At 48.0% G+C, this 27,777-nt stretch overlaps 1 protein-coding gene across 14 annotated transcripts in view; it reads right to left on the bottom strand.

The window, feature by feature from the left end:
- RIN2 (Ras and Rab interactor 2) overlaps positions 1–27,777 on the bottom strand; it is a 247,243-nt gene that overhangs the window by 31,840 nt on the left and 187,626 nt on the right. For 13 of the 14 annotated variants that reach the window (XM_066387018.1, XM_066387025.1, XM_066387015.1 and 10 more), the window contains 4 exons: positions 12,647–12,839; positions 9,380–9,491; positions 7,281–7,353; positions 2,053–2,144 (listed from right to left, as the gene is read on the bottom strand). In XM_066387018.1, the coding sequence (XP_066243115.1) occupies positions 2,053–2,144; positions 7,281–7,353; positions 9,380–9,491; positions 12,647–12,839 (470 nt within the window). Of the gene's footprint in view, positions 1–2,052; positions 2,145–7,280; positions 7,354–9,379; positions 9,492–12,646; positions 12,840–12,941; positions 13,059–27,777 lie in introns of those variants that run through there. The other variant, XM_066387028.1, reaches the window with a different exon arrangement.

Consider the following 27,777-nt stretch of genomic DNA (forward strand, 5'->3'; position numbering starts at 1 on the left):
TAAAAAGTGCTGTCTCTTCACAAAATAGATAATGTGCGCATTGACAATTCCTGAGTTGAATAGATAGGAATTAATGATAACCTCATTTGCTTCTGCTTAGTGGCCATGAGAACAAGCTATTTTTGCCCTTATCTTTGCAGGGTATGGGCACTGCTCATGACACTTCAGTCCTTCAGCCCCAGCACGGCGCATACACTGTGTGCTGGACCCCAAATCAGGAGTTATAGGGACAGGGGTCACAGGGAAAACTGAGGCATGATGCATGTCTTCAAGGGGCCTGTGATCTAGCGGATTATATTAAGTTCCAGAACTGTTTAAAACTCTCTCCAGAGGTGTGTTGAACTCAGATGGCATAACTTTTCAGCAGGACAGTTACAACTGCCCCAATGTGTTTTTTTTGTTTTGTTTTTTGGGTATTTTTCTGAAGTTGGAAACAGGGAGGCAGACAGACTCCCACATGCGCCCGACCAGGATCCACCCGGCACACCCACCAGGGGGCAATGCTCTGCCCATCTGGGGTGTTGCTCTGTTTCAACCAGAGCCATTCCAGTGCCTGAGGCAGAGGCCACAGAGCCATCCTCAGCGCCCGGGCCAACTTTGCTCCAATGGAGCCTCGGCTGCGGGAGGGGAAGAGAGAGACAGAGAGGAAGGAGAGGGGGAGGGGTGGAGAAGCAGATGGGCGCTTTTCCTGTGTGCCCCAGCCGGGAATCGAACCCGGGACTCCTATATGCCAGGCCAACGCTCTAACACTGAGCTAACCGGCCAGGGCAGCCCCAATATTTTTACCAGGACACTGTTTCCCAGTCCTACCACCCAACTGCCCATCAGACAGGCCTTGGACACACGTGGCAATTCCTTTGAAGCAGTCCAAGTTTCAGAACAGAATTTGACTCTACCTCCAGGTTCCCTTGGCAATGACAACTGCTTCAAAACAAGTTTATATTAACAGAGATATATGCCAAAGGGGGAACATATATATATTCATTTGCTGGGAAAAATATCATAATTTCTTAGGTCTTAGAAATCCTGGTACTTGTACTTCAGAGTCACAGACTTCTGTTCAGACACTATGGCCTGGTGTTCATTTGAAGACTGAAGCCCTATGATCTTAAGAGGACTTCCCTTCTCGTCCAGGAGAAAAGATATTTTTATAAAAGTTAAACCCACACAAATTCCCTGGGGCAGTGGGACAAAGAAGTGAAACTAGGTGAAGTGTGTGCCCTAACCCACCGCCAGCCATTGCCCAGCAGCATGGTGTCAGGGTTACGGGCACAGGCAAAGAGGCAGTAGGAGGAGCAAGAGCCCAGCCTCAGAGCCAGGATGCAGGGCAGTATGCAAGGATGCTTGGCCCGGAGCACCAGGGTCGGAACTGACCTCGAGAGGAAGTGCGGCAGACGGTGCTCTAGAGGCTTGCACTGTCAGACTCCTGAGAGCACAGAGGTGCCGTCAGTGCCGTGTGTACCTCCAGAGCCACACCCATGCTCGTGACTCCCCTCTGTCAGGCACGGCCTGTCCCCAGCAAGATGTCACAGCAGGAAAACAAGACATATCACAGAAGTTTGTGTTACAGCAGGAGATTTTGGATAGCTCCAACTCAAAGCCTCTGGAGGAATATGGAGGTGATGCAGACAAACTCAACACCTGCCTCTGAGGATTGGTCCCACATCTGACTTGGAAAAAGACTGCCAGGATGTATGATTCAGGGACCTCTTGGACCTGAAGCTTTGCCATGGAGATGGGAGTTATTTTCTTATTGATTTTTTTTGGAGAGAGAGAAAGAAGAGAGGGAGAGTGAGAAAGGGTAGAGAAGCAGGAAGCATCTACTCATAGTAGTTGCTTCCTGTATGTGCCTTGACCCAGCAAGCCCTGGCAAGCCAGGGATTTAAACCGACGACCCCAGCCTTCCAGGTCAATGTTTTATCCACTGCGCCACCACAGGACAGGCGGATGGGAGTTATTTTTTGATGTAACGACATATCATCAGCCAGCCCAACAATGACTCTGCTCCATGGATTCACTTCAAAAGAGACCTGGGAAGGGGCCCCCACTTACTTAGTCCCAGCTGGGCTAGTTCTTCAAGCTGAGCCTCGGTCTTGGCTGTTGAAATGGCGTAAGGCAACTTCAAGGGAAATGGCAGAACATCCCTAGTTATTAAAAAAAGAGAATATTTATAATTACATATCATGTTTCATCTCCTACTTTTATTTCCATCCTAGAGATGTTTTAATTTAAACTATTTTAAATGTTCTAAGTAGATATCAAATCTGCTAACTGGAACTTATCTTTACTGGTGATAGGACTATTGGATTACAGTTCCTGCCTATGTTAACACACACAGGACAGGCTGAGAGAGAAGCCGGCATGGTGTTAGTAGCTGTAGTGAGGGCCAGATTTCCTCCCTGGCTAGCTAAAATGTACCTAGAGTTAATATTGGAACTGTGGAATGTGTTGGTGGATCTCCCATAGACATAAAACATTATTGCTAATTTGCTAGATGCTCTGAATGTTGGACCCCAACTCCCGGGGCAGAAATGTGCAATCCTAAACCAGCATTATCCCATTGCCTGACACCTGGCGGCTTCTCACTGCGTATTGAGATAAGACTTCGTCTTGTGTTTTGAGGCAGTGCCCATGAACCCCAGAGGGTCTTGTTATACTCAGGAGGTGTGGATGGGGTCAGAGATTTGGCATTTCTGCCAAGCTCCAGGCGAAACTGCTGTCCTGTGATCACACGTGGGGTAGGAAGACAAATCCACAGGGCCTCCTTCAACAACCTGGGCCCCAAGCAGCATGGCGCCTGTGTAGACTGGCAATCACATGCATGCAGTGTTGCAGACCAACAGGCTCAACAGGCAAATGCTGAGCTGGCACCAGGTGTTTCCATGTCCAGGGCATAGCATTGCCCCAGGGAATGCCTGGATCCTTGAGCTCCTGCTTCTCAGGGTTAGGACCATCTTCATGGTGGGCTGGTGGGCTGTAGCGGAGCAACCAAACGGCGCTGCGATTGGCCCACCATGAAAGCTGGAACGCCCACTAGTGTGCGGGAGGGACCAGGTTGACCAGCACTGCAAAAGTGGCAGGTTTTTATAAAAAGGTTCGCCATCACGGCTCTAGGCTCTAGGCACTGGCAAGTTCTCTGTAGGGCTCAGCACAATGCCTCACCTGATAAAGACGAGGAGAAAGTGTGTTTTGAATAAATGAATGAATATTCAATAACAATGGTGTATCTTTTTCAGTGGTAGTATTGGTCTTACAATAAATTTATTCATTCCACAAATGTTTATAGTCATATGTCAGACACTGTTTCAAGCGCCAGGGGAAAAAACCAGACAAAAGTCTCTACCTGCATGAAGCTCCATCCACATGGACACCAACAGACAATAAGTAAGTATGCCATTTATAGAACATATGAGACGGGATGTGTGCTAGGGATAAAAATAAAGCGCAAAGGGGAATAATAAAGGCCGTTCAGGTGTGAAAGTTGGCCAGGGAAGGCCCTATAAGCATGTAGCATTTGACTGATATTCTAAAGGCGGCCAGGGAGTAAAGCATGAGGAAAAGAACTTTCCAGGCAGAGGGAGCAGCAGGTGCAAAGGTCCTAGGGTAGAGGAGGGTCAGGCATGTATGAGGAATAGCCAGGGGCCATCGTGGCTGTGGTTAAGTAAGGGACAAAAGTTGGAGCTTCTGCCGGTGTTTTGTCTACATAAGACGCCCTAAAAATGACCATTGAAGAGAATAACTACACCAGATAAATGTGTTTACAATAAGATGAGGCAACCCTCTAAACTTCATCAGATTAAATCTGAATAATTGAGAATTTTGGAACCCTTGAAGCTGTTGACAATGGATAACAAATTAGAAAGGTCAGTGAATGAAAAGAAAACCATGAATAAAATGAAACAGTGTCGCAAGGGCTGTATCACACTACTGACAAAAGAGTGAGGAGTTGCAGTTAGGAGGCTCCTCTTTCCTGGGGTGTCAAGCCTGGGGGTTACCTCCTGCTTCCAGAAGACCCTTTCACCTGCCCCCAAACGTTGTGGGCCCCTCCCTCCTTCTCTTTGTTCTCGTGCACCTGATCCAGATGAAGCAGGTGAAGCCTCAGGGGATGGCAGTGCCTGTAATAGCTGCTTCCTGACCCGGGGAGACACAGTGGCCCTGATTATAAACTTAAACGAAGATCAGTGGGGACCAGAACATTGCAACGCTGAAGTATCACACAAATACATATATTTATGGCTGCATCGACTTAATATCTACTTTTATTATACAATTTGGGGGAAAAGCCACATACAACAAAACCAACCTGTGTTTATTTTAAGCTTTTATCTTGCCCAGTGCAGTACTTGGACTCTAAATGTCATATGACTCTTTTCTGTTTTTTCTTAATGACATATATGACAGGAAACCACACCCGCCATTTGCTAATGGGTGGTTTAAGGCTTTGATCTCATAGAAAATTAGATGTTGTACATCTACCATTGTGATCAGTCCTCTCCCACTGTGCTAGCTAGGCACAACAACACAGTGTCTCCTCCGTGCATACGAGCATGCACACGCGCATGCGTACACACACAAAAGAGGTACTTCCTTCTCACCTACAGCCTGTTACGTAAAGGGACCCTGATTCTAAAACTTGCATAAAAGACAAAATAAAGCCATCTTCAACATAGACATTTTCCCCAAAGTTTTAGCACATGCATAATCTAAATTTAGTTTTTACTTTAACTTTCCTCTGTATGTCGTATCTGTAAAGGGAAGGAGACTAACTTTATCGAACACCTACTGTTGCATTGCACCAAGCACTTTACCTCGTGGGGGGCCCACATACACCTGGGAGGAAACCCACACAGGTCAGGAGCACAGGATGACAAGGTGGAGAAGTCCCTGCACCCATTCACAGGGCTGATGTGGGATAAAGTGGTGTGCAGATGTGTTGGACCCCACATCTGTGCGTCTGTGCTGTGTAATGGGGGAAGGATGGGATTTGGCATTGAGGCAGGTCCAGATTCAGACCCAGTATATGTATATACTTATTAATTGAATGTGGGCCAGCCTTGCTCTCTCTCCAAGACACAGTGTCTTCATGATTCTAATTTCAGACTAACCATGAGGATTAGAAATAATATATGTTTGGTGCGTAGCACACACACAGAAACCCCCTGAAATTAAAATTATATTTAATCATTAATAACGATAATCAGGGCCCTGGCCGGTTGGCTCAGCGGTAGAGCTTCGGCCTGGCGTGCAGGGGACCCGGGTTCGATTCCCGGCCAGGGCACATAGGAGAAGCGCCCATTTGCTTCTCCACCCCTCCCCCCCTCCTTCCTCTCTGTCTCTCTCTTCCCCTCCCGCAGCCAAGGCTCCATTGGAGCAAAGATGGCCCAGGCGCTGGGGATGGCTCCTTGGCCTCTGCCCCAGGCGCTAGAGTGGCTCTGGTCTCAGCAGAGTGACGCCCCGGAGGGGCAGAGCATCGCCCCCTGGTGGGCAGAGCGTAGCCCCTGGTGGGCGTGCCGGGTGGATCCCGGTCGGGCGCATGCAGGAGTCCGTCTGACTGTCTCTCCCCGTTTCCAGCTTCAGAAAAATACAAAAAAAAGAAAAAAAAAAGAAAAAAACCAATAACGATAATCATCCCCTCTGCCCCTACCCAAAGCACAGTCCAAGACCAGCAGCACTGGCCGCACCATCCAGGCGCTTGTTGAAAACAGACCCTCAGGTGCTGCCCAGACCCTTCAGTCGGAATCTGCATCCCCAACAAGATTCCAGGTGATTCGGGAAACGTTTGCGAGGCAGCACTCTACACTACACTGAGTACACCAAACTGGTGACAGAGAGCCACCAGACACTGGTGACCAAGGTGTGCATCACTATTTGTGTTTTCAACTACACTTTCAATGGGCCTTCCTGACGTGGCAAGTCACGTGCTTACTGATCCGTGAATTCTCTTGTCTACTGCACACGCGCACGTGTGCTTCATGTGAGCACCACAGCTGACAGGCCAGCCACCTTCGCTATTTGAATACATCTGTGTACCAACAACCCACTAGAACATTTCAAAGATATTTGGGTAAGACTGGATCAAGTCAATTGAGAACACAGCTTTAAGTAAATGACTAACATATGATGTAAAGGAGAAACAAAAATATCAAGAACCTTTGCCTTTTGAAAAATAAAATAGGAAAATGAATCTCAGGTCTCTCTAGCCACAAAATGTCAATGCTGGGTTTCTCTGTAAGCACCTGACAGCAACATCATGCTTTATGGTATGTTAAAGGCTTCTCCTTCAGTCCCTGAGCAGCCCTGGACGGCAGGCATCCCGCCTGCTGTGAACACTGAGGGCAGAGGCGGCATCTCGTGTGCTGCTCCCAAATGCGGTTTTACAGGTGGAGCAATCTTTCACAACAGCACAGTCAAAACTGCACTAGCAAACTGAGTGGATAGAGTTTGGGTCCTTTTTAAAAAAAATTATTTTTATTTCTTCATTTTAGATAAGAGAAACAGAGAGAGAGAAAGAGAGAAGGGGGGCAGGAGCAGGAAGCATCAACTCCCATATGTGCCTTGACCGGGCAAGCCCAGGGTTTTGAACCGGTGACCTCAGCATTCCAGGTGGACACTTGATCCACTGCGCCACCACAGGTCAGGCAGAGTTTGGGTTCTTAATCACTGAAAATACCCATGATTTTTAAAAGTTGTTATGGCTAGAAAGAAAAGAAAAGAAAAAAGAAGAACATCTCCCACAACACCACCCTCCTGACACTTGTTAATCTCGTGATTTTCAGCTTAACTTCAGGTCAACTGAAAGAGTTGCTTTAATGATGAAAAGGAGCACCCAGTGGCCCTAAAGGACAGTGATGCACAATTGATGGGCTGGTTTAAGGAACCCATGTTTCTAGAATGAACTGCACCCCTTGAACTGTTTTCAGGAAAACTATCAAGGATGTTTAAATGTCACAGATGTGTGTCACTGGTCCCTTTCTCTGTGTGTGCATGTGTGTTCTCTGCTTGATGGGTCCTGATCTAAGGAGCCAAGGAGGCAGCTGGAGAACATAATCCTATAAATTAATGAGAGTTTATATTTAAAGGGGGCGGGGTAATTATTTTTATCTTAGGCCTGGCACAGGGGGCTTGGTGACCATTTTATTGCAGTAGCCAATCCTTTCAGTGACATCTAATAGGCGTAAGCTTCCTAGATCCCTCTGCCCTGTTTTAATCAAGAAGCCTTGGCCCAATCATATTGCATATCAAGCGGGTGTTGAAAATCACAAGCAAAGAAGAGGCCTTACCTGCTGATGCAGTAGAAAGCAATGAGCCGGAACAAATCCGCAAAGCTGATTCCTGAGCCTTCCAGTGAAAAGGCTGGAAAAGAGAGGTTGTGGAAATGAGCTGAGTGTCCCTGAGCCCGTTCTGGGAAAGCAAAGCCCCTCTACTGTTGCTTGCTGGTGGGACCACCCCAGGCTATCAGACAACTACCGTGGGCTCATCAGAAGCAGCTGTGAGGAAGACACGTCAGCCAGACGAGGCCAGTGGGAGCGGATGGCCTGGGGCCTCAGCCCTGACTCACTCAGCACACATGCTCCCATGCTTCGTAAACACACCGGCACAGATTCAAATTGCACAACTATCTTTATTATTTTATTTTAAAGTTTCGAACATGGAGTTGGGCAGCAGTCAAGGGTCCCATCTGGCTGGAGTGAGAAGCCACTAGCATGTGACAGGGCTTGGGGAACACCAAGGCCCTCACTGCCCTTGACCCTCCTGAGACAGACCTTCTGGGTCACATTTCTCTTTGCCACAAGGGGCCAGCTCTGGGACAGAAGGAGCACCAAGCATGGAGAATAATATTAGCAAGATCTCCATAAGTCAGCTTTTCTGTAAATTCAGTAGGAAAGATTCTAAAACCCACTTACATAGCGTGCCCCCTACCTATGACCACTGCCACCACCAAGTGCATAAGCTTCCTCATGGAGAAGAGGTGTTCTAGTCCTAGCAAGATGGCGGGACAGTGTGTGGTCGGACTTCAAACATTCACCTGTTGTCAGCACGTCTCGTGCCACTATTTTTCCAAAAACAATCCAAATAGCCTTGGCTTTGGGAAGAGTCCCTCCTTTCACCAATCCAATGAGTTTCTGTCCCTTTGATAACACTCCAGTCCTCTTTTGTTTTGCTTATTATTTGCTTACGTTGTATGATTGCACTTATTTCCTATTTCCGTAGCACCTAAAACACACCTGTACCTCTACATGCCTACCATGCCAGAAAGACAAACAGCAACACACATGCGTGCATCACAATTTAGTCAGTTCAGTAGGAGGGAACCGCTTGAGGTAGGTTAGCACCTCTGAGCAAGTTTTTCCTGGGTCAGTGATCTTGTGAGACCTGGAGGACAAACATGGCAGGACTTGAGGCTGAACTTGAGGTTGGGAGGTTTCACTTCTGCTGGAAATGTCTCCTTCAGACTCAGTTCAAGTCTTTGTGAGACTATATGAAGGAAGGTCGGTCTCAGTATAATCCTTTATCTGCCTCTAAATTGACCTCAATACCTTCAGTTCTTCAAATGCAGGGACTGAGGCTCCCTTAGGTCAAAACTGAGAAGTCAGAATCCTGGCCTCAGGCTTGCTATTGAAACAGTCAACAGGCCTGCAAATTCGCTTCTCCTGGCCTTCACACTCTGGATTGCTAACCTGTGGCTTCAATGAAACCTGTTTCTTTGGGGTGTAGGCCTCTCTTCCAATCCTCAGGGGCTGGCAGCACCTCAGAAGTCTGTGTTCCCTTTTTAACTTAGAACTTGGCCCCCTGACACTTCACATTTCCAGTGCCCATAGAATGACAGGAAGAAAACCAATGCTGTGGAACAATGCTCTCCCTCAAAACTTTTGTTAGTACAGTATTTCCAAAGGGCTGGATCCTGCCTCAGATTAGCTGCATTTCATAGCAAACTGAACAGGGATCGCCTGGAGGGGACACGCCTGCTCAAGGATTATTCACGAAGATGTGCAGACACATGTTTCAGGATATGAGCCCATAAAAAGGCAGCCTACCCCACAGCTTAGTCATCAGCAAACCTGAGCACCAAATCCACGCTCTGCTTAACTGGGAAGTTCGGTGAGGAAGCCAAACTCTGTTCAGCCCCTGCCATATGCAGAGCAGCAGGCTGCACACTTTGCACGTAGATGGTTTACCTGAGCTGTGAACAATTCTCTGAGGTTATTATCACCTCACTACACAGATAAGAACACAGATTCTCGGAGTAGGTTACCTGCCTAGTCATTCAGTGAACGAACGAAGACGCCAGCACTCAGACCCATGTCTGTCTGTCTTTCCACTTGCCTGATAGGTCTGGGCCCTCACATCACCCAGGATCTAACCGCCAGTGACCACTTACTGTAGGCGCTTTCCTTTATGGCAAACTCCTTGAGTGGGGCCCCAAATTCACAGGGCAGGCGAAGCGAGAGGACTTTCTTCTGCATTTTGGTGGATTTACGAACCAGGAAGATCTAGGAGGGAAAGAAATTCCAGATTAGGGGACATCTAGGAGGTTAGAAACAGGGCATATGATTTTCGGCACACCCACCATCTACAAATGGAGCCCCCCTCGCTAGCCGAACTGCCAGGCTCGGCACAGGACACTGTGCTCCCTGAGAAAAGGGCGGTCGGTGAGAGGATGTTGCAGACACCTGCCCTTGGTAAGTGGCTTCCACAGGCTTCCACCTTCCCTTCCACAGAGCCTTCTCCAGAAGGTATGGGCTCCCTTAGTCTGCAGAAGCACCTTCAGTTTGGTGCTTGTTTTTGTATAATGCGTTCTCTAGCCTGGTCTTACGTGGGGATCTTGGTTGATGAAACCTTCTAAACAAAGGCAACATGGCAAAACTATGAGTGACAAACTGGGGGTTTATTGGCTAATTTGGCTCACGGACATATTTACAACAGACATTTGAACTTGTCAACAGTTAAAGGACAGGAGGGTTTTATTTGGTTGTTTTTCAAATTAAAATCTGAATTTCTAGCTTCTTTTAGAAAATGAGATGACATGGCAAGACAAGGCATGCCACCGATCCCCTAGAGCCAAAATCTGACCGCTGCATTTGGAAAGTGGGGAGGCGTGCTCCGAACTTCATCCCAGCCAGCGCCACAGCTCGCTGTCCACTTGTTCCCGACCCACTTTGCTTTCCACAGCTCCCTCCAGGTCCCAGCGCCTTCAGATACATGCTTTAAAGCAGCCCAGTCCCCGCCGATGGCTCAGGACGTCACTGCAGAGGCAAGCACACCACCCTCTGCTCTTCAGGCTGCGCACTGCGTGATGGACAATCGAGGTGATGTGTACCCGGCTACACATGAAGCAGCGGTCCCCGGATGTGCCGTGGCAGCCTCGCCGGGCCCTGGCTCCCCTCTGTTGTATGTGATCCCTGTCCAAGGGTCCTAACTATCCTGTTTCTTTAACCTCTTCTCTTCTTTTCTCTGCATTTCCACCTAATCTTCATTCAGTCTGTATGCCCAGTCAGTAGCTCATAAGAAACATTTTGGGGGGGCTAAGGGGGAGGTGAAGGGAATGGGGTGTTTGGTAAGGAGTGAAACAGGAAGACTTTTGAGTTCTTTCTTCCTAGCACCCATGAGGAGGCAGCAATGGAGTTGACCTAGTAGACAGCTCTGGGGGTCAGTGTCTTTGGGACATTCTAAAATTGACGCAGATGTTTCCTAAATACTATCCTGATGGGTAAAAGCCCCAAGCACCGCCGAGTTGAAAAGAAGGACGATTCCCCTGCGCGGGTGGAGATCTCTGAGCCTTGGGGCTCAGGGAGAAAGCAAGCTCTAAGCCTTATTTCCTGAACCTCTGCAGCCTTAGATCAGCAGTCAGGAAGTGTGGCCTGCAGACCAAATCCAGCCTGCTGCTTGTTCTTGTAAGTAAAGTTTTACCGAGATACAGACATGTTCATTCGCTTACATATTGTCTGTGGCTGCGTCAGCACCATAGGTAGAGTTGAGTGGTGGTGACCGACTGTATGGCCCACAAAGCCCAAAATATTTACCCTCTGGCCTTTCATAGAAGCAGTTGGCCAATCCCTGCTGTAGGTCATACATGATCAAGGGTGGCAGGCACTCCAAGGACCCATGACACCATGACGAGTCTCTCAAATGCCCCTCTGACACCTGCTTTTCCTGCTCTCCAGCATTCTCGCTTCTGTGCGCGTGGCCTCTCCTGATCCACGTGGCTCCTGTCCTCACCCTGCCCCTCTCATCCCCTCCGCCTGCCTCTCTCATCAGGGCCTGGCTCAGCACCAAGCAGGTGGCTCGAGAGGACACCCCGCCTGACTTGTCCCCCCCCAGATCTCAGCAGGAATGGGCGTGCCCAACACCAGAAGGGAGCTGCTGCCTAGCAACAGGGCCACCTCTTTCTTCAGAACTCTTGGCAGAGAGACAGGAGCAGACAACTCAACCTCCAAAAAGTGGGGGCCTCACAGAAGGGAGTCTTGATCATACAGACTAAAACCAGAGGCAACAGCCCAGTGCGTTGGCCAAGAATTCTCTGCAAAGATGATCGAATACGGCGCCTGTCACCCTAGGCATGTTCCAACAGAGTTCTTAGTCCTGTCTGTTTCTGTCAGATGAGAAACAAAGATTCACTTCTAAAGTAGAAAGTGTAACAGACAGGCTCTGGTTGAAAGGAAACTCAAAAGCTCACTTTCCTGCCCAAGTGTTACAACATCCCTCAGCCAGCTACCCACGGAATTTTCTGCTTGCCTTTCCATCAACGTCTTAGTTTCTATTTTTTGCCCTGTGTTGTTTCAAGTCTTATTCTATCTAAGATTTTGTGTAGTTATCCTGTGCCTTTTTGTAAGTAGACACTGTATACAAGCACTTTCTGCGATGATAAAAGTGTTCTGTATTCTGCACCATCCTGTATGGTAGCTTCCTGTGGCTAGTGAGTGCCTAGAGTGTGGGTAGGGGAACTGAGGAACTGAATTTTAATTTAACTTTATGTCGTAAGTGTACATTTAAATAGCCCCAGGGGGCAGGTGGCTACCATACTGGACCGCGATCCCTGAGGAACTTTCCCGAGGAGCTTCTAGAGCACTGTGGCCTGGTCTGGATTACCACGAGACTGGCCCTGAGCAGGTGGCAGCTGAAGAAACTGCACTGGACTTTGATCCGTGTAGAAAGCCACTGAGAAACCAGGGAAACCACCATCCTCAGCCAGAGCAGATGGTCCACGCGCACAGAGCTTCTGCAAGTCGGGTCCCACACTGGATAGCTGGGTCCTGGCAGGGTTCCCACGCTCAGAACGAAAGTAAAACAGCAGGGGTGACCCAAACCCCACAACCAGGCTCTTCCTCCAATGCTGGCTCTCAGACGGCAGGCCCCGGGCCTCTGGCCAGCAGCCCCTCCTCATTACTGAGGTGCCCTGTTACCCTGCTGTGTCCTGCACTTCCCATGGTAACTGAGCAGATGAGCAGAGGGAGACAGAAAGACAAACCGTGAGGGGCTCTGCTCCTGGGAGCTGCCTCCAGGATGTTCCTGCTTGGCAACCCAGGTACATGCTGGGAACCATGTCCCCTACAGGCTGTAAAGAACTTTCTAGAACTCCAAGTCTTTCTCTTTCAGGACGCAGCAGTGCGGCCTGCCTCAACCTGTTTCCTTGCGGTCTGAGTCTTACCCCTGGCGGCTGGGACTGCAGGACGTCGGTCGCCTCCTCCTCGCTGAGGCTCAGCTGTAGCCATATAGGGTGGGTGTGCAGGAGCCGGTCCAAAATGCTGAGTCTGTTGGAGAGGCTGTCATAGCCAGAGTCCCGGGGACAGGTCTTCACGTCCTTCTCCTTCGAACAGCCATCATCCTTGTGTCTTACCATGCTAGGGGAAAGAGAATTGGCAGGGGTCACATAGCTGAGCCACGACTTCCCCGAACATGGAGCCTGTGCCACAATCACAGGCCAGGCCTGTCAGAGCACATACCTGTCTTGTCATTGCCACCACGCCCGTCCTTGTCCAGACTAAAAGCCCTGAGGGCAGACACCATGTTCTAGTTCACTCAACATGCCCAACCTTCTATTTCTAACCCAGCTTGGTGAAGGTTCGAAACATCCTAAATGCTGTTTCTTTAGTCTGTCTCCGGGCATAAAACATTTCTTCCTTTCAGCACAGAACCTAAGTGTTAAAGTCCATGTGGGAACCACGAAGTCAACAGACTGTGTCATAAGAACGACCGTGGCATTCTAACAACAAAAACACCACCGTCAGAGGCACACACTCATTCTGTGTCAAAGTGAATTGGATTTCATTTCTTTTCACACATGTAGGTATTTTTTTATTATGGATATTATTTATAATATAATCTCAGAGTAGTATGTCGCTATGCTATTCATAAAATCATAATGACATTACTCATAATCACCATAAAGTGGAAATAGCCCAAATTTCTGTCAATTAATAAATGGATAACTAAAATGTGGTATATCCACACTATTATTCAGCCATAATATACATTCATCCTTTTTATGAAGTACTGATCCATGCTGTAATGTGGATGAATCTTGAAGACACCACGCTAAGCGATAAATCCCAGATACAAAAGGACAACTATTCTGTAATCCTGTGTATATGAAAAATCTAGATAGACAGACAGATAGCAGCAGAAAGATCAGTGGTTTCCTAGGACTGGGACTTGGGGGCAGGATGGGTAGTGACTGCAAATGAGCACGGAGTTTCTTTTTGACATAATGACAATGTTCAGGAACAAGATGTGTTGATGGCTGTGTAACTTTGTGAATATAGGCCCTGGCCGGTTGGCTCAGCGGTAGAGCGTCAGCCTAGCGTGCGGAGGACCCAGGTTCGATTCCCGTCCAGGGCACACAGGAGAAGCGCCCATTTGCTTCTCCACCCCTCCACCGCACTTTCCTCTCTGTCTCTCTCTTCCCCTCCTGCAGCCAAGGCTCTATTGGAGCAAAGATGGCCCGGGCGCTGGGGATGGCTCTGTGGCCTCTGCCTCAGGCGCTAGAGTGGCTCTGGTCGCAACATGGCGACGCCCAAGATGGACAGAGCATCGCCCCCTGGTGGGCAGAGCGTCGCCCCTGGAGGGTGTGCCGAGTGGATCCCGGCCGGGCGCATGCGGGAGTCTGTCTGACTGTCTCTCCCTGTTTCCAGCTTCAGAAAAATAAATTAAATAAATAAATAAATAAATAACTTTGTGAATATAACAAAAACCTCTGAATTGTACACACTTCATTTTGAGTTGTACATTATATGAGTAAAATCTTAATAAAAAATATCACATTGACTTCCATCATTTTCTTTGAGCCCAACATTGATCCTGTTATAGAGTACTCAGTCCCCATTTTACAAATGAGGAAACTGAGGCCCAAGAAGTTATCAAGCTATCCAGTCTTTTAAATAGCCATGCGATGGCAGAACTAGAATTTAAGTGGCCTGGTGTCCGCCCAACTCTGCAGGTAACAAGTAAGATCATGAACGCAGGACAGCTCATTTCTATGTGGTGCCTACCTGGCCAGGCCCTCTGCAAACATTTTCTCATTTATTCCTCTCAACTGCCCTGAAGGGAAGGTCCTAGGACCCCCGTTTTAAAAGAGAGAGCTGGGAGGCTCAGACCAATTGAGTAACTTGCTCGAGGCCATGCCTCTGTTCAGAGAGGGTGGAAATGCCAGTCCAAGGCTGCTTCAGCCCTGAGGTCTCTTTCCCTCCAATAGACTGAGAAGTCTCACTTCCTTTCCTGTCAGTGAGCTGGTCACCAGCACCAGGCCCGGAGCAGCCAGCAGGAACACTGAACTTGACCGTTCATGTCGGAAGGGCCAAGTTCAGGTTGAGGTACACATGATCTTCAAGTATCTAAACCCTCCAAGTCCCCAGTGTGTGGTCTGGATGAAGTCTTCAACACTGAGAAAGATGGGTGATGGTTCCTAAGGTAAGGTGAGCGGGGGACAGAGGTGTGCTGTTTCCATGTGGACCACTCCGCCCCGAGGAAGCTGGACTGAATGTGAATAAAGCCCATCCAAGGTGCTCATTTTTGGGTGCCCAGTCTCAATAACAACACCCACATTGGATAGCCCGTGGGCGGGCCAGGGACCCCCTCCTAACTTCTCCCCTACACCTTCTTGACTTTCTACATATCTAAAGATTCTCATGCTTCCATTCAAGAGTTCCATCTGGTTTTCTCTCAAATATGTGAATTTTTCCTTTACCTCTGCTACATGTTTCCAGATGGGAGAATCTGCCCCCCCCCCCCCCCAAAGCAGTTTCTCATTGTGTAGATGACATTCCAGGGCCTCCGGGTATTTTGAAGTGAATCTTTGCAGCTAACAAGAACAAACCCTTCAAAATGAAGTTGGTGTTAGCATTCCTTTCACATAAGGTAAGAAGAGACTTCAGGTCAGTGAGTCTCAACCTGGAAGCCCATTAAAATCACCTGTAGAGCTTAAAGATGTTTTGATGGCCAGACTGCCCCCAGATCAGATAAATCAGATACATGGGGTGGGATGCGGGCATCAAAAATTTTTAAAGTTCCCCAGGCGATCCTGTCATGGAGCCAAGTTCATAACCTCTAGCCTCGCTAAGAATCACCTGGCGCTATTCTACCAAGACTAAAGTCTATGATCTCTCAGACAGCAATCCTGACAATCACGTGTGCTGACAGTAAACTTGTTGACAGTCTTCCTTCTTCAGGATGGTACATCCTGTGACACCTCACTTGTTTCAAGAAGCCAAATAGCCTTTGTCCTGACAACTAACCTCAGCCTAAAAAGCCAGGGCCTCAACAGGCAGTTGGTAAATAAGATTCATGGGGCCTCTCAAAGGAGCAATCATAAATTAGACCTTGTCTTTGCAAATGACTAAGCCAATGCCTTTATTCAGCTAGCCATTTGAGGTGGATGGCCTATTATTACAGAACAAATCAGCTTTTGTCTGCCAACTTGAAGGACAACCTTCAGGAAAGTACTAATGAAGTGTAAGGCCGGTGGCCGAGGCCAGGCAGGTCTGCCTTGGATTTAGGTAGACAGGAGAGAAATTGTGGAGCCGGAAAATGTGCCATTCCTGTTAAATAGAGTCTTGCAATGGCAGACAATCAAACCTGCAGGGGAAACCTGCTTCTCAGGGCGAATGAATAGCAAAACGGCCCCTCACAGTGGCGGGCAGGCAAGCTGCTATCCGCCATCCACGCTGAGGGCAAGCACCTGTAGCTGTATGTAGTAGATTGTACACATGTGGCGCTGCCACGTGCTCACATACTAATCAAGCAAAGTACGAGTGAGCAAGCTAACAAAGCTGTTTCCCAACATGAAGGAAATGCTGAAGCTGTTGTGAATGCTGCTGGTGCCCTGCACAGACCCCCTGCTCAGATCAGGCACCCACGCCCCTGCTGCCCCCTTCTCCTGAACACCGCTGGGAAGTTACGCCCTCCCTGGGAGCGCCTGTGTGCTAATGACTCAGGCTGTAGAGGACTGGTCTCCCTGACTAAAGGTGGACGACTCTGGGGTGCTAGCCACACTTTGAAGCTTCCTGTAGGACCAGGCTGAGGCTGGACTTCAGCTGGCCCCGTAGCTTTGCCTGGTTTCCTCCCGACCCCATCCTCTGCCCCTCACTTCAGACACTGCCCATGAGAGCCTCTCAACAAAACAGGGCACAAGAATCCATCCCCGGCTCTGCTGTTAGGGAACTCCACCTAAAACAGAAGTTGATGAGATGAATAGAAATTAGTGATGCCGAAAACAGATATCTGCATGCAAATATAAAGGAGGGCAAAGAATGAGCAGTTTAGAAAAGATAAACCACAGTGAAGCGAGCGCACGGGGTCAGCGGCGAGGGGTGGACTGTCCCCAGTGTGCCCTGGGTGGGTCGCGCCATTGGGCCCGGGGGGGTCTTCCAGGAGCCACGCCGTGTGAACCAAAGCACAGCGAAAAGATAAACCACCGTGATGTAATCCAAGAGACTGTAAGATGACACGGTCACAGTGGGACAGCCGTGCGAGGGACCCATCTCTTTTGAGCTGCTTCTTTCGAACCTGAATGTGGCATCTCCACCAACAAGTAGAACTGGTGCCAGCACGAATCCTGAGTGGGTGCTAACACAGGTAGGTGAAAGACGTTAGGGAACAGAACACTGACCGTCTTAAAATATCACCCCATAGATTGCTTACCATAAAGAGGAAAAGGAACACTGGCAATGGAGAAGCCAAGCAGACACCTTCTTAACCAAGCGATCAGCCTTAACACCTCCAAAGAGAAGACACTCGATACCAGGTGCCTCCAATGCGATGCTCTGAGGTGTACCCTAACCCAGACACGTAGTCTAGCAGGCAGCCTAGCATAGATTAACCTTTGTTTACAGTTTATGACCTTGCCTCAATTAACCTGTAACCCCACTTAGATCATCTAAAATTTAAAAGGTTTGTGTAATGCTATCTTGTAATTTGCCGAAAGGCTTACAGAAAGACTTAGTCAGATGTTTATCCATATCTATGCAATCCCGGTCACCGGCTGCCAGAACTGTTTTTCAGCAACAAGCCCAGGATGTTTTGCAGGGCCAGGGGGTGAACCAGCTGAAATCGCCTGAGACCAGCTGGGAGCAGCTTGAAGGACCCGGCTGTGACCTCCTCATGAACTTTCCTCCTTGTAATAAATACTAAGATCTCCAGCCAGGGACAGAGATTTTCTGCCATTTTTGAACATGCGATGTATGTGTAACCATGTTTCTGACTGTGAGTGTGTTGGAACGTTCCCACCTATCCACGCAATGGTGAAGTCTACCTTGGTGTTTATGCATGATTTCCCTAATAAAGATGAGCTGAATGCTTTGTTCGAGGACACACTGCTGTAGGAACAATCCCTGGGGTACCCTTGCTTGCTGGCTTGCATTATAAAGTTAATCCTTATAACCTCATCTCAAAGTTGTGTTTAGTCTGTCAACTACCAACCATTTGGACCTGGTCAGGTCTGATAACAAAGGCTATAATATCACGTGGGTAGATTTCCAGCCCCCAAATGTGTTTAACCTGGCCTTACCACGTGGTGGCACAGTAGATAGAGCTATGACCCGGGTCGCTTGAGCACAGGCTCACCAGGTTGAGTAGCGGGGTCGCCAGCTTGACCGTAGGATCATAAACATGATGCCATGGTTGCTGGCTTGAGCACAAAGGTCATTGCCTTGACTAAAGGGTCATTGTGTTGTCAGGAGCCCCTGGTCAAGGCACATATCAGAAAGCAATCAATGAACCGCTAAAGTGCCACAACTATGAGTCGATGCTTCTCATCTCTCTCCCTTCCTGTCTCTCACTTGCTTAAAAAAAAAAAAAGCGTTTCCCTGACCAGGCAGTGGCGCAGTAGATAGAGCATCGGTCTGAGACATGGAGGATCCAGGTTCAAAAACCCTGAGGTCGCTGGCTTCAGTGCGAGCTCACAGCTTGAGTGCATGGTTGCTGGCCTGAGCGTGGGATCACAGACATGACCCCATGGTCACTGGCTTTAGCCCATGGTCGCTGGCTTGAGCAAGGGGTCACTCGCCCCCCAGTCAAGGCACATATGAGAAAGCAATCAATGAACAACTAAAGGAGCCACAACAAAGAATTGATGCTTCTCATCTCTCTCCCTTCCTGTCTGTCTGTCTGTCTCTAGCTGATCCTCTCTCTAACTTGCTCTCTGTCACACACACAAAAGTGTTTAGTTTAAACTGAATCTATACAAGAAAAAACAATCAAGACAAATCCAACTTCAAAGGCTTTCTGCAAAACCACTGGCCTAAACTCTTCAAAATGTCAGTATCATTAAAAAAAAAGCCACCCTGAAGATTACTATAGATAAAAGGAGAATTAAGAGATGTGATAATGCCTGACCAGATGGTGGCACAGTAGACAGAGCTTTGGCATGGGACACAGAGGACCCAGGTTTGAAACCCCAACGTCACTGGCTTTGTGCCCAAGGTTGCTGGCTTTGTGCAAGGGGTCAATGGCTCAGCTGGAGCCCCTAGTCAAGGCTCATATATGCAATCAATGAAAAACCAAGGTGCCGCAATGAAGAATTGATACTTCTCATCTCTTTCCCTCCCTGTCTGCCTTTCTATTGTGCACACACTAAAATAAATAAATAAATAAATAAATAAATAAATTTAAAAAAAGACATCACTACTATATGCACGGAATTTATCACATATGGCATCAGAATTAACAGTGATAAAGCACAATTAGGGATATTTAAATAAGGGTGTATTAGATAATATTACATTGATGCTTATTCTCCTGAGTGTTATAGTTTTAATATGGTTATGTAGGAAAATATTCTTTTTTTTTTGTATTTTTCTGAAGCTGGAAACAGGGAGGCAGTCAGACCGCCTGCGCCCGACCGGGATCCACCCGGCACGCCCACCAGGGGGCGATGCTCTGCCCATCCGGGGCGTCACTCTGTCGAGACCAGAGCCACTCCATCGCCTGGGGCAGAGGCCAAGGAGCCATTCCCAGCGCCCGGGCCATCTTTTGCTCCAATGGAGCCTCGGCTGCGGGAGGGGAAGAGAGAGACAGAGAGGAAACAGAGGGGGAGGGGTGGAGAAGCAGATGGGCACCCCTCCTGTGTGCCCCGGCCAGGAATCGAACCCGGGACTTCCGCACACCAGGCCGACGCTCTACCACTGAGCAAACCGGCCAGGGCCGAAAATATTCTTGTTCTTAAGAGATGCATACTTTAGAATTTAGGGGCAAAGTGGGGAAATGCTGGAAAGTGTCAAAGGCTCAGTCCCATTCCCTCAAAAAGGAGGTTAAAGTATAGCAGTAAAGAAAGTGTGGCAAATGTCCACAGTGGTGAATTTAAGTGAACAGTACTATTGTTAACTTTTGTGTAATGTTTGCAGTGCTTGAAATTTCTCAAAATAACAGGTTGGGGGAAATGGGAAAATATCTACCATCTCACTGGGCTTTCGTGCATATAACATTCATTTATTTTTTTCTACTATTTCTAAGTGTCTAGGTCTACTTTCATGGGGAGAGGAAGCTCAAGTATGAATTCAGTGAGACCCACACCCACATGTAAAAATACCAGGCCAGTCATAGAATGCCCGCTAATGCCAGGTGTCCCAGGGGCAGAGAACAAGCACTAGAAGACTACACTATCTCTGCCCTCATTCCACCGGACCCGGACCTCATGGCTCCGGTGCAGATTACACCCGGTCAGGGGGCTGGGGCAGGGCTGGTCACTCCCAGCTTAAGGCTCTTCAGAGCGTGAGACAAGCGTGGCCTTTCCACTCAGTGCACTCCCTTCATTCCCAGGGCCAGGTGTCAGTAGCCTAGGCAGGTGCAAGAAGTGACTGCAGAAAGTGCATTCTAACATCGGACAGGCAGAAAGACACCAGGCCCAGTTTTCACAGAATCAGTCATCTCAGAGAAACCAACAACTTGCAGCCGTTGTCAAAAGACGCTGTTTCTTGTCCTAATCCCGAATTCTAGAGGATGGCACAACCTGTCGATGCTGCTCCCAGTGACCAGGGTGCTCAGACAGGCCCCCTCGCACTTCTCAGCACATCACCCCCTGTCCAAGTCAGCCCCACACCACACAGCAGAGGTATATACTTTGACTTTACAGTCCAGTCTCTTCTTTCAAATTAATGGCAATTAACAAAGCAACATATAAAATGCATCAAACTGTGACGTGAGGTTATCTCTGTGGAAAAAGGACTGGTGTAGTAAATACAATCAACAACCTCCTCTATATAAGAATATAATATACAGATAATATGTATAAGAATATAAGAGTCCTCTTTTGTTAAACAGCAAACACAAAGTTTAAGAGGACTCTAACATAAAGGAAAATGCCAAGCTATTACTATCAACAAGGGTGGTACACGTCCTTTGGGTACTGGGACACAGCTCTGGCGCAGTGCTCCGGATGGCTCTGTCCTCAGAATTAGGACAGGGCGACAAAACAGGAGTCCACAGAAAATACAGAAAGCCCCCTAAAGCTTCTCTGTCTGAGCTAAAAATACACCCTCATGAAAGTGAACAATTATACATTGTAAATGAACATTTTGTATCCACATTATGATAAAATGTGTGTGATTGTTTTTGAAGGAGAAAATCTGTTTCAATTAAATACTTAAAGTGCACTAAAAATTTTCCTTTCTATAGCAGACTGTTAGATCACAGTTCAACTAAAAAAGAGATTGATACAATTAATTATCAACTTCTGAACAGCTCACAGAGGAAGAATAGCAAGTCCTCCGTGGACTTAGCTCAGGCAGAAGGTGACTGAGCCCGGCCCCCTGAACTTCTCTCACTGCACGGCTCTCGCGGACGCCCGTCTGTGTGTGCACGTGTGAGTGCGTGTGCCTTAGCACAAACACAATCCCATTTGCCTTGGAATTTGGTACATTTGTGATCCACCCTCATGAAAGAGCTGCCCTTATATTTTATTTCACTATTTATAGAATTACTGGGCTCGGTGAATTGAGTCACTGAGACTGGCTGACGGAGTCAGTGGAACCAGTCGGAGGAAAGACTGTCACAGCCTCCTAAAGCACACCTGGCTTCTGTCCCGGCTCCTTCCCTGCCCCCCGGGCCTGGCCCAGCACCACCTTGGCTTCCTGTATCGGGCTTTACAAAGATGCAGAGGGTCCCCTGCTTGTGCTGCTGCTCCTTCTAGGCTGTCCCTGCAGTGCATGTGGCATGAGTAATCCACAAAGGGCAGCCTTAGATTCGGAATCTGTAGGGGTGGGTGGCCGGCTCCCCCGACCCGCAGTCTGACCTTCCACGCTGTACCTGGGTTTCCAGGGAAGTGCTCCCGACAACCCTTCGGAAACACTCGTGCTCTTCAGCCTGAGGGCAGGTTGGGTCCTTGAAGGTACCCAGTGAACCTTCCAGACTGTTAAAAAAACTAATCGTTTTTTCCCTGTTTACAGAGTGCCTAGTAAACAGCCAGAGAGTGAATCAAGACAAATTGATGGGATTAATTATTACCAACAGGATGCTGACTGCATCAGTAAAATAAATAAAGCAAAAATAAACAAGAGCAGAACCCAGGATTCCCAGTCGCTTTGGCCTAGCCCAGGGGTGGTTCTTTTGATGGCTGCATCTGGCTTGCAGACAAATCTTTAATAAAAAAATAATAACGTTAAAAATATAAAACATTCTCATGTATTACAATCCATTCATTTCCTACCGCTCATGTTCATGGTTGCGGGTGGCTGGAGCCAATCACAGCTGTCCTCCGGGACAACACCAAATTTTTATTGTATAATACATAATGTACACGGGTTGTTGTATGGCTCTCACGGAATTACATTTTAAAATATGTGGCGTTCATGGCTCTCTCAGCCAAAAAGGTTCCTGACCTCTGGCTAGGACCTAATTTTTGGCATAGAACCTAATTATGGCTTAAGATTCATCACGTTGCCTAGCTCCCCAACATAAAGAGCCTCAGTCCTGCTACAAAGTGAAGAACTCAAAAACAAAGCTCTATTTGGTGGAGTAGTGTAGATTAATCCTATATAATATTTTATAACTTCTCAATGGTATTAAAAATTAACATTTTTTTTTTGTATTTTTCTGAAGTTGGAAATGGGGAGGCAGTCAGACAGACTCCCGTATGTGCCCGACCCAGATCCACATGGCATGGCCACCAGGGGGTGATGCTCTGCCCATCTGGGCCGTTGCTCTGTTGCAATCAGAGTCATTCTAGCACCTGAGGCAGAGGCCATAGAGCCATCCTCAGTGCCCAGGCAAACTTTGCTCCAATGGAGCCTTGGCTGCGGGAGGGGAAGAGAGAAACAGAGAGGAAGGAGAGGGGGAGGGATGGAGAAGCAGATGGGCGCTTCTCCTGTGTGCCCTGGCCAGGAATCGAACCCAGGACTCCTGTACGCCAGGCCCACGCTCTACCACTGAGCCAACCAGCCAGGGCTAAAAACTGACATTTCTTAAAGAGTGGTGGATATACAAGGCAGTACAGGAAAGCACAGTTTTCATTTCATTTTATCTTTTTAAAAAAGATTTTATTTATTGATTCCAGAGAGAGGAGAGAGAGAGAGAAAGAAAGGGAGGGAGGGACTGAGCGAGAAACAGTTGCTTGTCATATGTGCCCCAACCAGGCAATCCTGGGGCCCCGAACCAGTGACCTCAGCATTCCAGGTCGATGTTTATCCACTGTGCCACCACAGGTCAGTCTATAGTTTTCTTTTCTTTTTTTTTGTGACAGAGATAGAGAAAGACAGAGAGAGAGACAGACCAGAAGGGAGAGAGATGAGAAGCATCAATTCTTCGTGTGGCACCTTAGTTTTTTATTGATTGCTTTCTCATATGTGCCTTGACTGGGGGGTGGGGGTACAGCAGAACGAGTGACCCCTTGCTCAAGCCAGCGACCTTGGGCTCGAGCCAGCGACCATGGGATCATGACTATGGTCCCACGTTCAAGCTGGCCACCCCACACTCAAGCTGGTGACCTTGGGGTTTCAAACCTGGGTCCTCCATGTCCCAGTCTGACACTCTATCCACTGCGCCACCACATGGTCAAGCTTGGTTTTCATTTTAGTGTCTAGTACTTATTTTATTAGTTACATGTATTTAATATATGGTGGAAAATTTAAATTTACTTTTTTTTCCCAGTTGTTACTTAGTGTGGTAAAACACAACATAAAATGTTCCATCTTAATCATTTTTAAGTATACATTTCAGGGGTATCACGGGTGATCATATTATTATATGACCTTCACTGTCATTGATCTCCAGAACTGTTTCCTCATGCAAAATTAAAACTTGAACCTTATGGAACGATAGCTGCCCACTCCCCTCCTCCTGTCCTGGCAGCCACCACCCTTTTTTCTGTCTCTGAATTTGACTACTCTAAGCACCTCATTGAAGCAAAATCACAGTGTTTGTCTTTTCATGGCTTACTAAACTTACTTTTTATTTATTTTATTTTATTTTTTATTTTTTGGGGGGTATTTTTCTGAAATGAGAAGCAGGGAGGCAGAGAGACAAGAGAGACAGACTCCCGCATGTGCCCGACAGGGATCCACCCGGCACACCCACTAGGGGGCGATGCTTTGCCTATCTGGGGCATTGCTCCATTGTAACCAGAGCCATTCGAGCACGTGAGGTGGAGGCCATGGAGCTGTCCTCAGCACTCGGGGCCAACTTTGCTCCAATGGAGCCTTGGTTGTGGGAGGAGAAGAGAGAGATAGAGAGGAAGGAGAGGGGGAAGGGTGGAGAAGCAGATGGGCGCTTCTCCTCTGTGCCCTAGCTGGGAATCAAACTCAGGATTTCCTTCCACACGCCAGGCTGATGCTCTACCACTAAGCCAACTGACACCAGGGCCTAAATTTACTTTTTTAAAATAAATGTAAAAGGTGGTGAGTCAATTTAAAAATAATAAGCAAATTAACAGTAAAGATGGTACAAGAAAAAAAGAAACAATTTAACACAACAGAGAAAATTTTGGGTAAGACAATTTGGACGAGAACATTTTTCCTGCATTAATGTTTACAAGCCTCTCTCTTACATTCAGGGAGGAGAGTGCACCCAGAAAAATATACCTATTTGCCATTGCTCATCCCCCTCTCACCAGCGTTCAAGCTATTCTTGTGTGTCCGTTGCTATACTGGCTCCTACCTACCTGTCAAAACCAAGCTGGAGTCCTGTCCTCTCCCCCATCCCCTACAACTGCAAGTAAACTCTAGGCCAGGGGTCCCCGAACTATGGCCCGCGGGCCGCATGCGGCCCCTTGAGGCCATTTATCTGCCCCCCCCACCCCCCCGCCGCACTTCCGGAAGGGGCACCTCTTTCATTGGTGCTCAGTGAGAGGAGCACATTGACCATCTCATTAGCCAAAAGTAGGCCTCTAGTTCCCATTGAAATACTGGTCAGTTTGTTGATTTAAATTTACTTGTTCTTTATTTTAATTATTGTATTTGTTCCCGTTTTGTTTTCTTACTTTAAAATAAGATATGTGCAGTGTGCATAGGGATTTGTTCATAGTTTTTTTTATAGTCCAGCCCTCCAATGGTCTGAGGGACAGTGAACTGGCCCCCTGTGTAAAAAGTTTGGGGACCCCTGCTCTAGGCCTACGTAATTCCTTTACTCATTTTGTACATGCCTCTGGGGCACTTACCTATGTTACGAGGCATTTATTACTCCTTTCTCTTACCAGCCTGGCTTCCCCTCTCGGCCATGCTCAGGCCTAGCCAAGGGCAGGCCCTGATTAAACGATTGCTCTAAGCATGAGCAGGGACTGGGCAGGTGTGATCTGTAGACCACAGGTTTATTCCTTGCAAGGAAGGGGCGAGCTCAGTGGGCAGCGTGAAAGTGGCGGGCTGTGGGTCTCTCTCTCTGAGCTGCTTTCTGGCTCCCCATGCAGAGCCCTGGCAGCAGGCCTTTACCTGCCTGGTCCCATCAATGGGATCCGTTGCTCAGTTCCAGTCTCCGCAGACAAAGGGTTCTTGTCTCTGTGTTCATGAGGAAATGGGTGGCAATGATCACAGCTACCGAGAGCCCTTGGCCTTGGGCCACCATAAGGCCAGGAGTGAGAAAAGAAAACAACAACTCCAGGCCCTGGCCAGTTGGCTCAGTGATAGAGCGTCGGCCTGGCGTGCAGGAGTCCCGGGTTCGATTCCCGGCCAGGGCACACAGAAGCGCCCATCTGCTTCTCCACCCCTCTCCCTCTCCTTCCTCTCTGTCTCTCTCTTCCCCTCCCACAGCCGAGGCTCCATTGGAGCAAAGATGGCCCAGGCGCTGGGGATGGCTCCTTGGCCTTTGCCCCAGGTGCTAGAGTGGCTCTGGTCGCAACAGAGCATCGCCCCCTGGTGGGCAGAGCATCACCCTGGTGGGCGTGCCGCGTGGATCCCGGTTGGGCACATGCGGGAGTCTGACTGTCCCTGTTTCCAGCTTCAGAAAAATACAAAAAAACCCCACAAAAAAACAAAACAAAACAACAACAACTCCAAACTTGTAGCAGCTCCCTCCTCCTTGTTCATGGACAGCCCCTCCAACTTCCCATAGACTAGCAAGGGGTGGCTCTCGGCGTTAAAGTCAGTGCCGAGCTTGAGCCTAGAACTGTATGCCACCGACACAGGGCACTGGGGTAACTGCTCCATTCAAAACCTCAAATACAGGCGGACCGAGCGAGGTAAGGAACACCCCAAAGTGGGAACACCACACCCGTACCAGGGGGCTCTAGCTGTGAGTTATCCATGAGTCTCATTTCCCTGGAGTCAAAACTGCCCATTTTCTGCACAAGTAAATGCATTGATACCAAAATGCTAACTTGTGTAGGGCATGGCATAGTCTCCATCTAGTCAGCCCCAATTCTATCCCCTCAGCCTCACGATCTTCAGTGGTCAGTGGAAAGGGCATTTGCAGGAAGAGCTGAATCAAAGCTCAGTTGATTTTTTTTTTATAACTGTGAGGCCTTGATCTGTTACCACATGTCATTTAGCCTCAACTTCCCCTGTCTGTAAAGATGAATTCTTGTTGGGAAAAAAAAGGAATAAAGGGAATCTGATACTAAAACAAAAACCTGAAAAGAACTGATTATAAGAGCCACAATATCTTGGGGACTATGAGTAAAAATTCTGTTTAGTAGAGTTTCCAAAATGTTTCTTTCATTGTCTCCTAATCTTTAGAAATTCAGAAAGAGAAAGCAAGGCAATGTGTTTCCATTCTAGGACACAAAGACTATTCTATAAACAAAATTCTGGAGCTAGTTTAATTTAATGGTAACCTTTCTGAGGGTGGCTCCGGCTCCTGGCAGGTCCCTGCAGCTGGAGAGATTCCATCCTTGGCAGATCTGGCTCCACCTGTGCTCTTGTGCTGGCCATGCGCAACACCCAAATGCAAAAAAAAAAGAAGGTGAAAGGCTGCTTCTCTTGATATTTCTGAATTGAATTTGCACCCTATCTTGCCTCTCTGGGGCCTCCCTTCCTCATCTGTTGGCGCCAACCCTTCAGCTGTGCCCCAGCCTAAGAAAGTCTTTCCACATGATGTCATGGCAACATGCTGCCACAGCAAGGAGGAACCACCCAGATATGGCGCTGCAGAGGGTTCAGGATTCCACTACAAGGCCAGTGCAGGGGCCATCTTAAGAATTAAGGACCAAGGCCCTGGCTGGTTGACTCAGTGTTGGCCCCACGTGTGAATGTCCTAGGTTAAATTCCCAGTCAGGGCACACAGGAGAGGCACCCATCTGCTTCTCCACTTTTCCCCTTCCCCTTCTCGCTTTTCTCTCTCTCTCTTTGTTCCCCTCCTGCAGCCATGGAGGGACTGGAGTGAGTTGGCCCTGGGTACTGAGGATAGCTCCATGGCAGGGGTCAGGAACCTTTCTTACTGAGAGAGCCATGAACGCCACATATTTTAAAATATAATTCCATGCCACCGACACAGGGCACTGGGGTAACTGCTCAGGGACCTGCCAGGAGCTGCCCTCAGAAAGGTTACCATTAAATTAAACTAGCTCCAGAATTTTATTTATAGAATAGTCTTTGTGTCCTAGAATGGAAACACATTGCCTTGCTTTCTCTTTCTGAATTTCTAAAGATTAGGAGACAATGAAAACCATACAACGACCCGTGTACGTTACTCATTATCCAATAAAAATTTGGTGTTGTCCCGGAGGACAGCTGTGATTGGCTCCAGCCACCTGCAACCATGAACATGAGCAGGGAAATGAATAGATTGTAATACATGAGAATGTTTTATATTTTCAATGTTATTATTTTTTTTATTAAAGAGTTGTCTGCGAGCCAGATGCAGCCATCAAAAGAGCCATATCTGGCTCGTAAGCCATAGGCTCCCGACCTCTGCTTCATGGCCTCCACC

The sequence above is a fragment of the Saccopteryx leptura genome, chromosome 5 (genome assembly GCF_036850995.1).
Source record: "Saccopteryx leptura isolate mSacLep1 chromosome 5, mSacLep1_pri_phased_curated, whole genome shotgun sequence".
Lineage (NCBI taxonomy): Eukaryota > Metazoa > Chordata > Mammalia > Chiroptera > Emballonuridae > Saccopteryx > Saccopteryx leptura.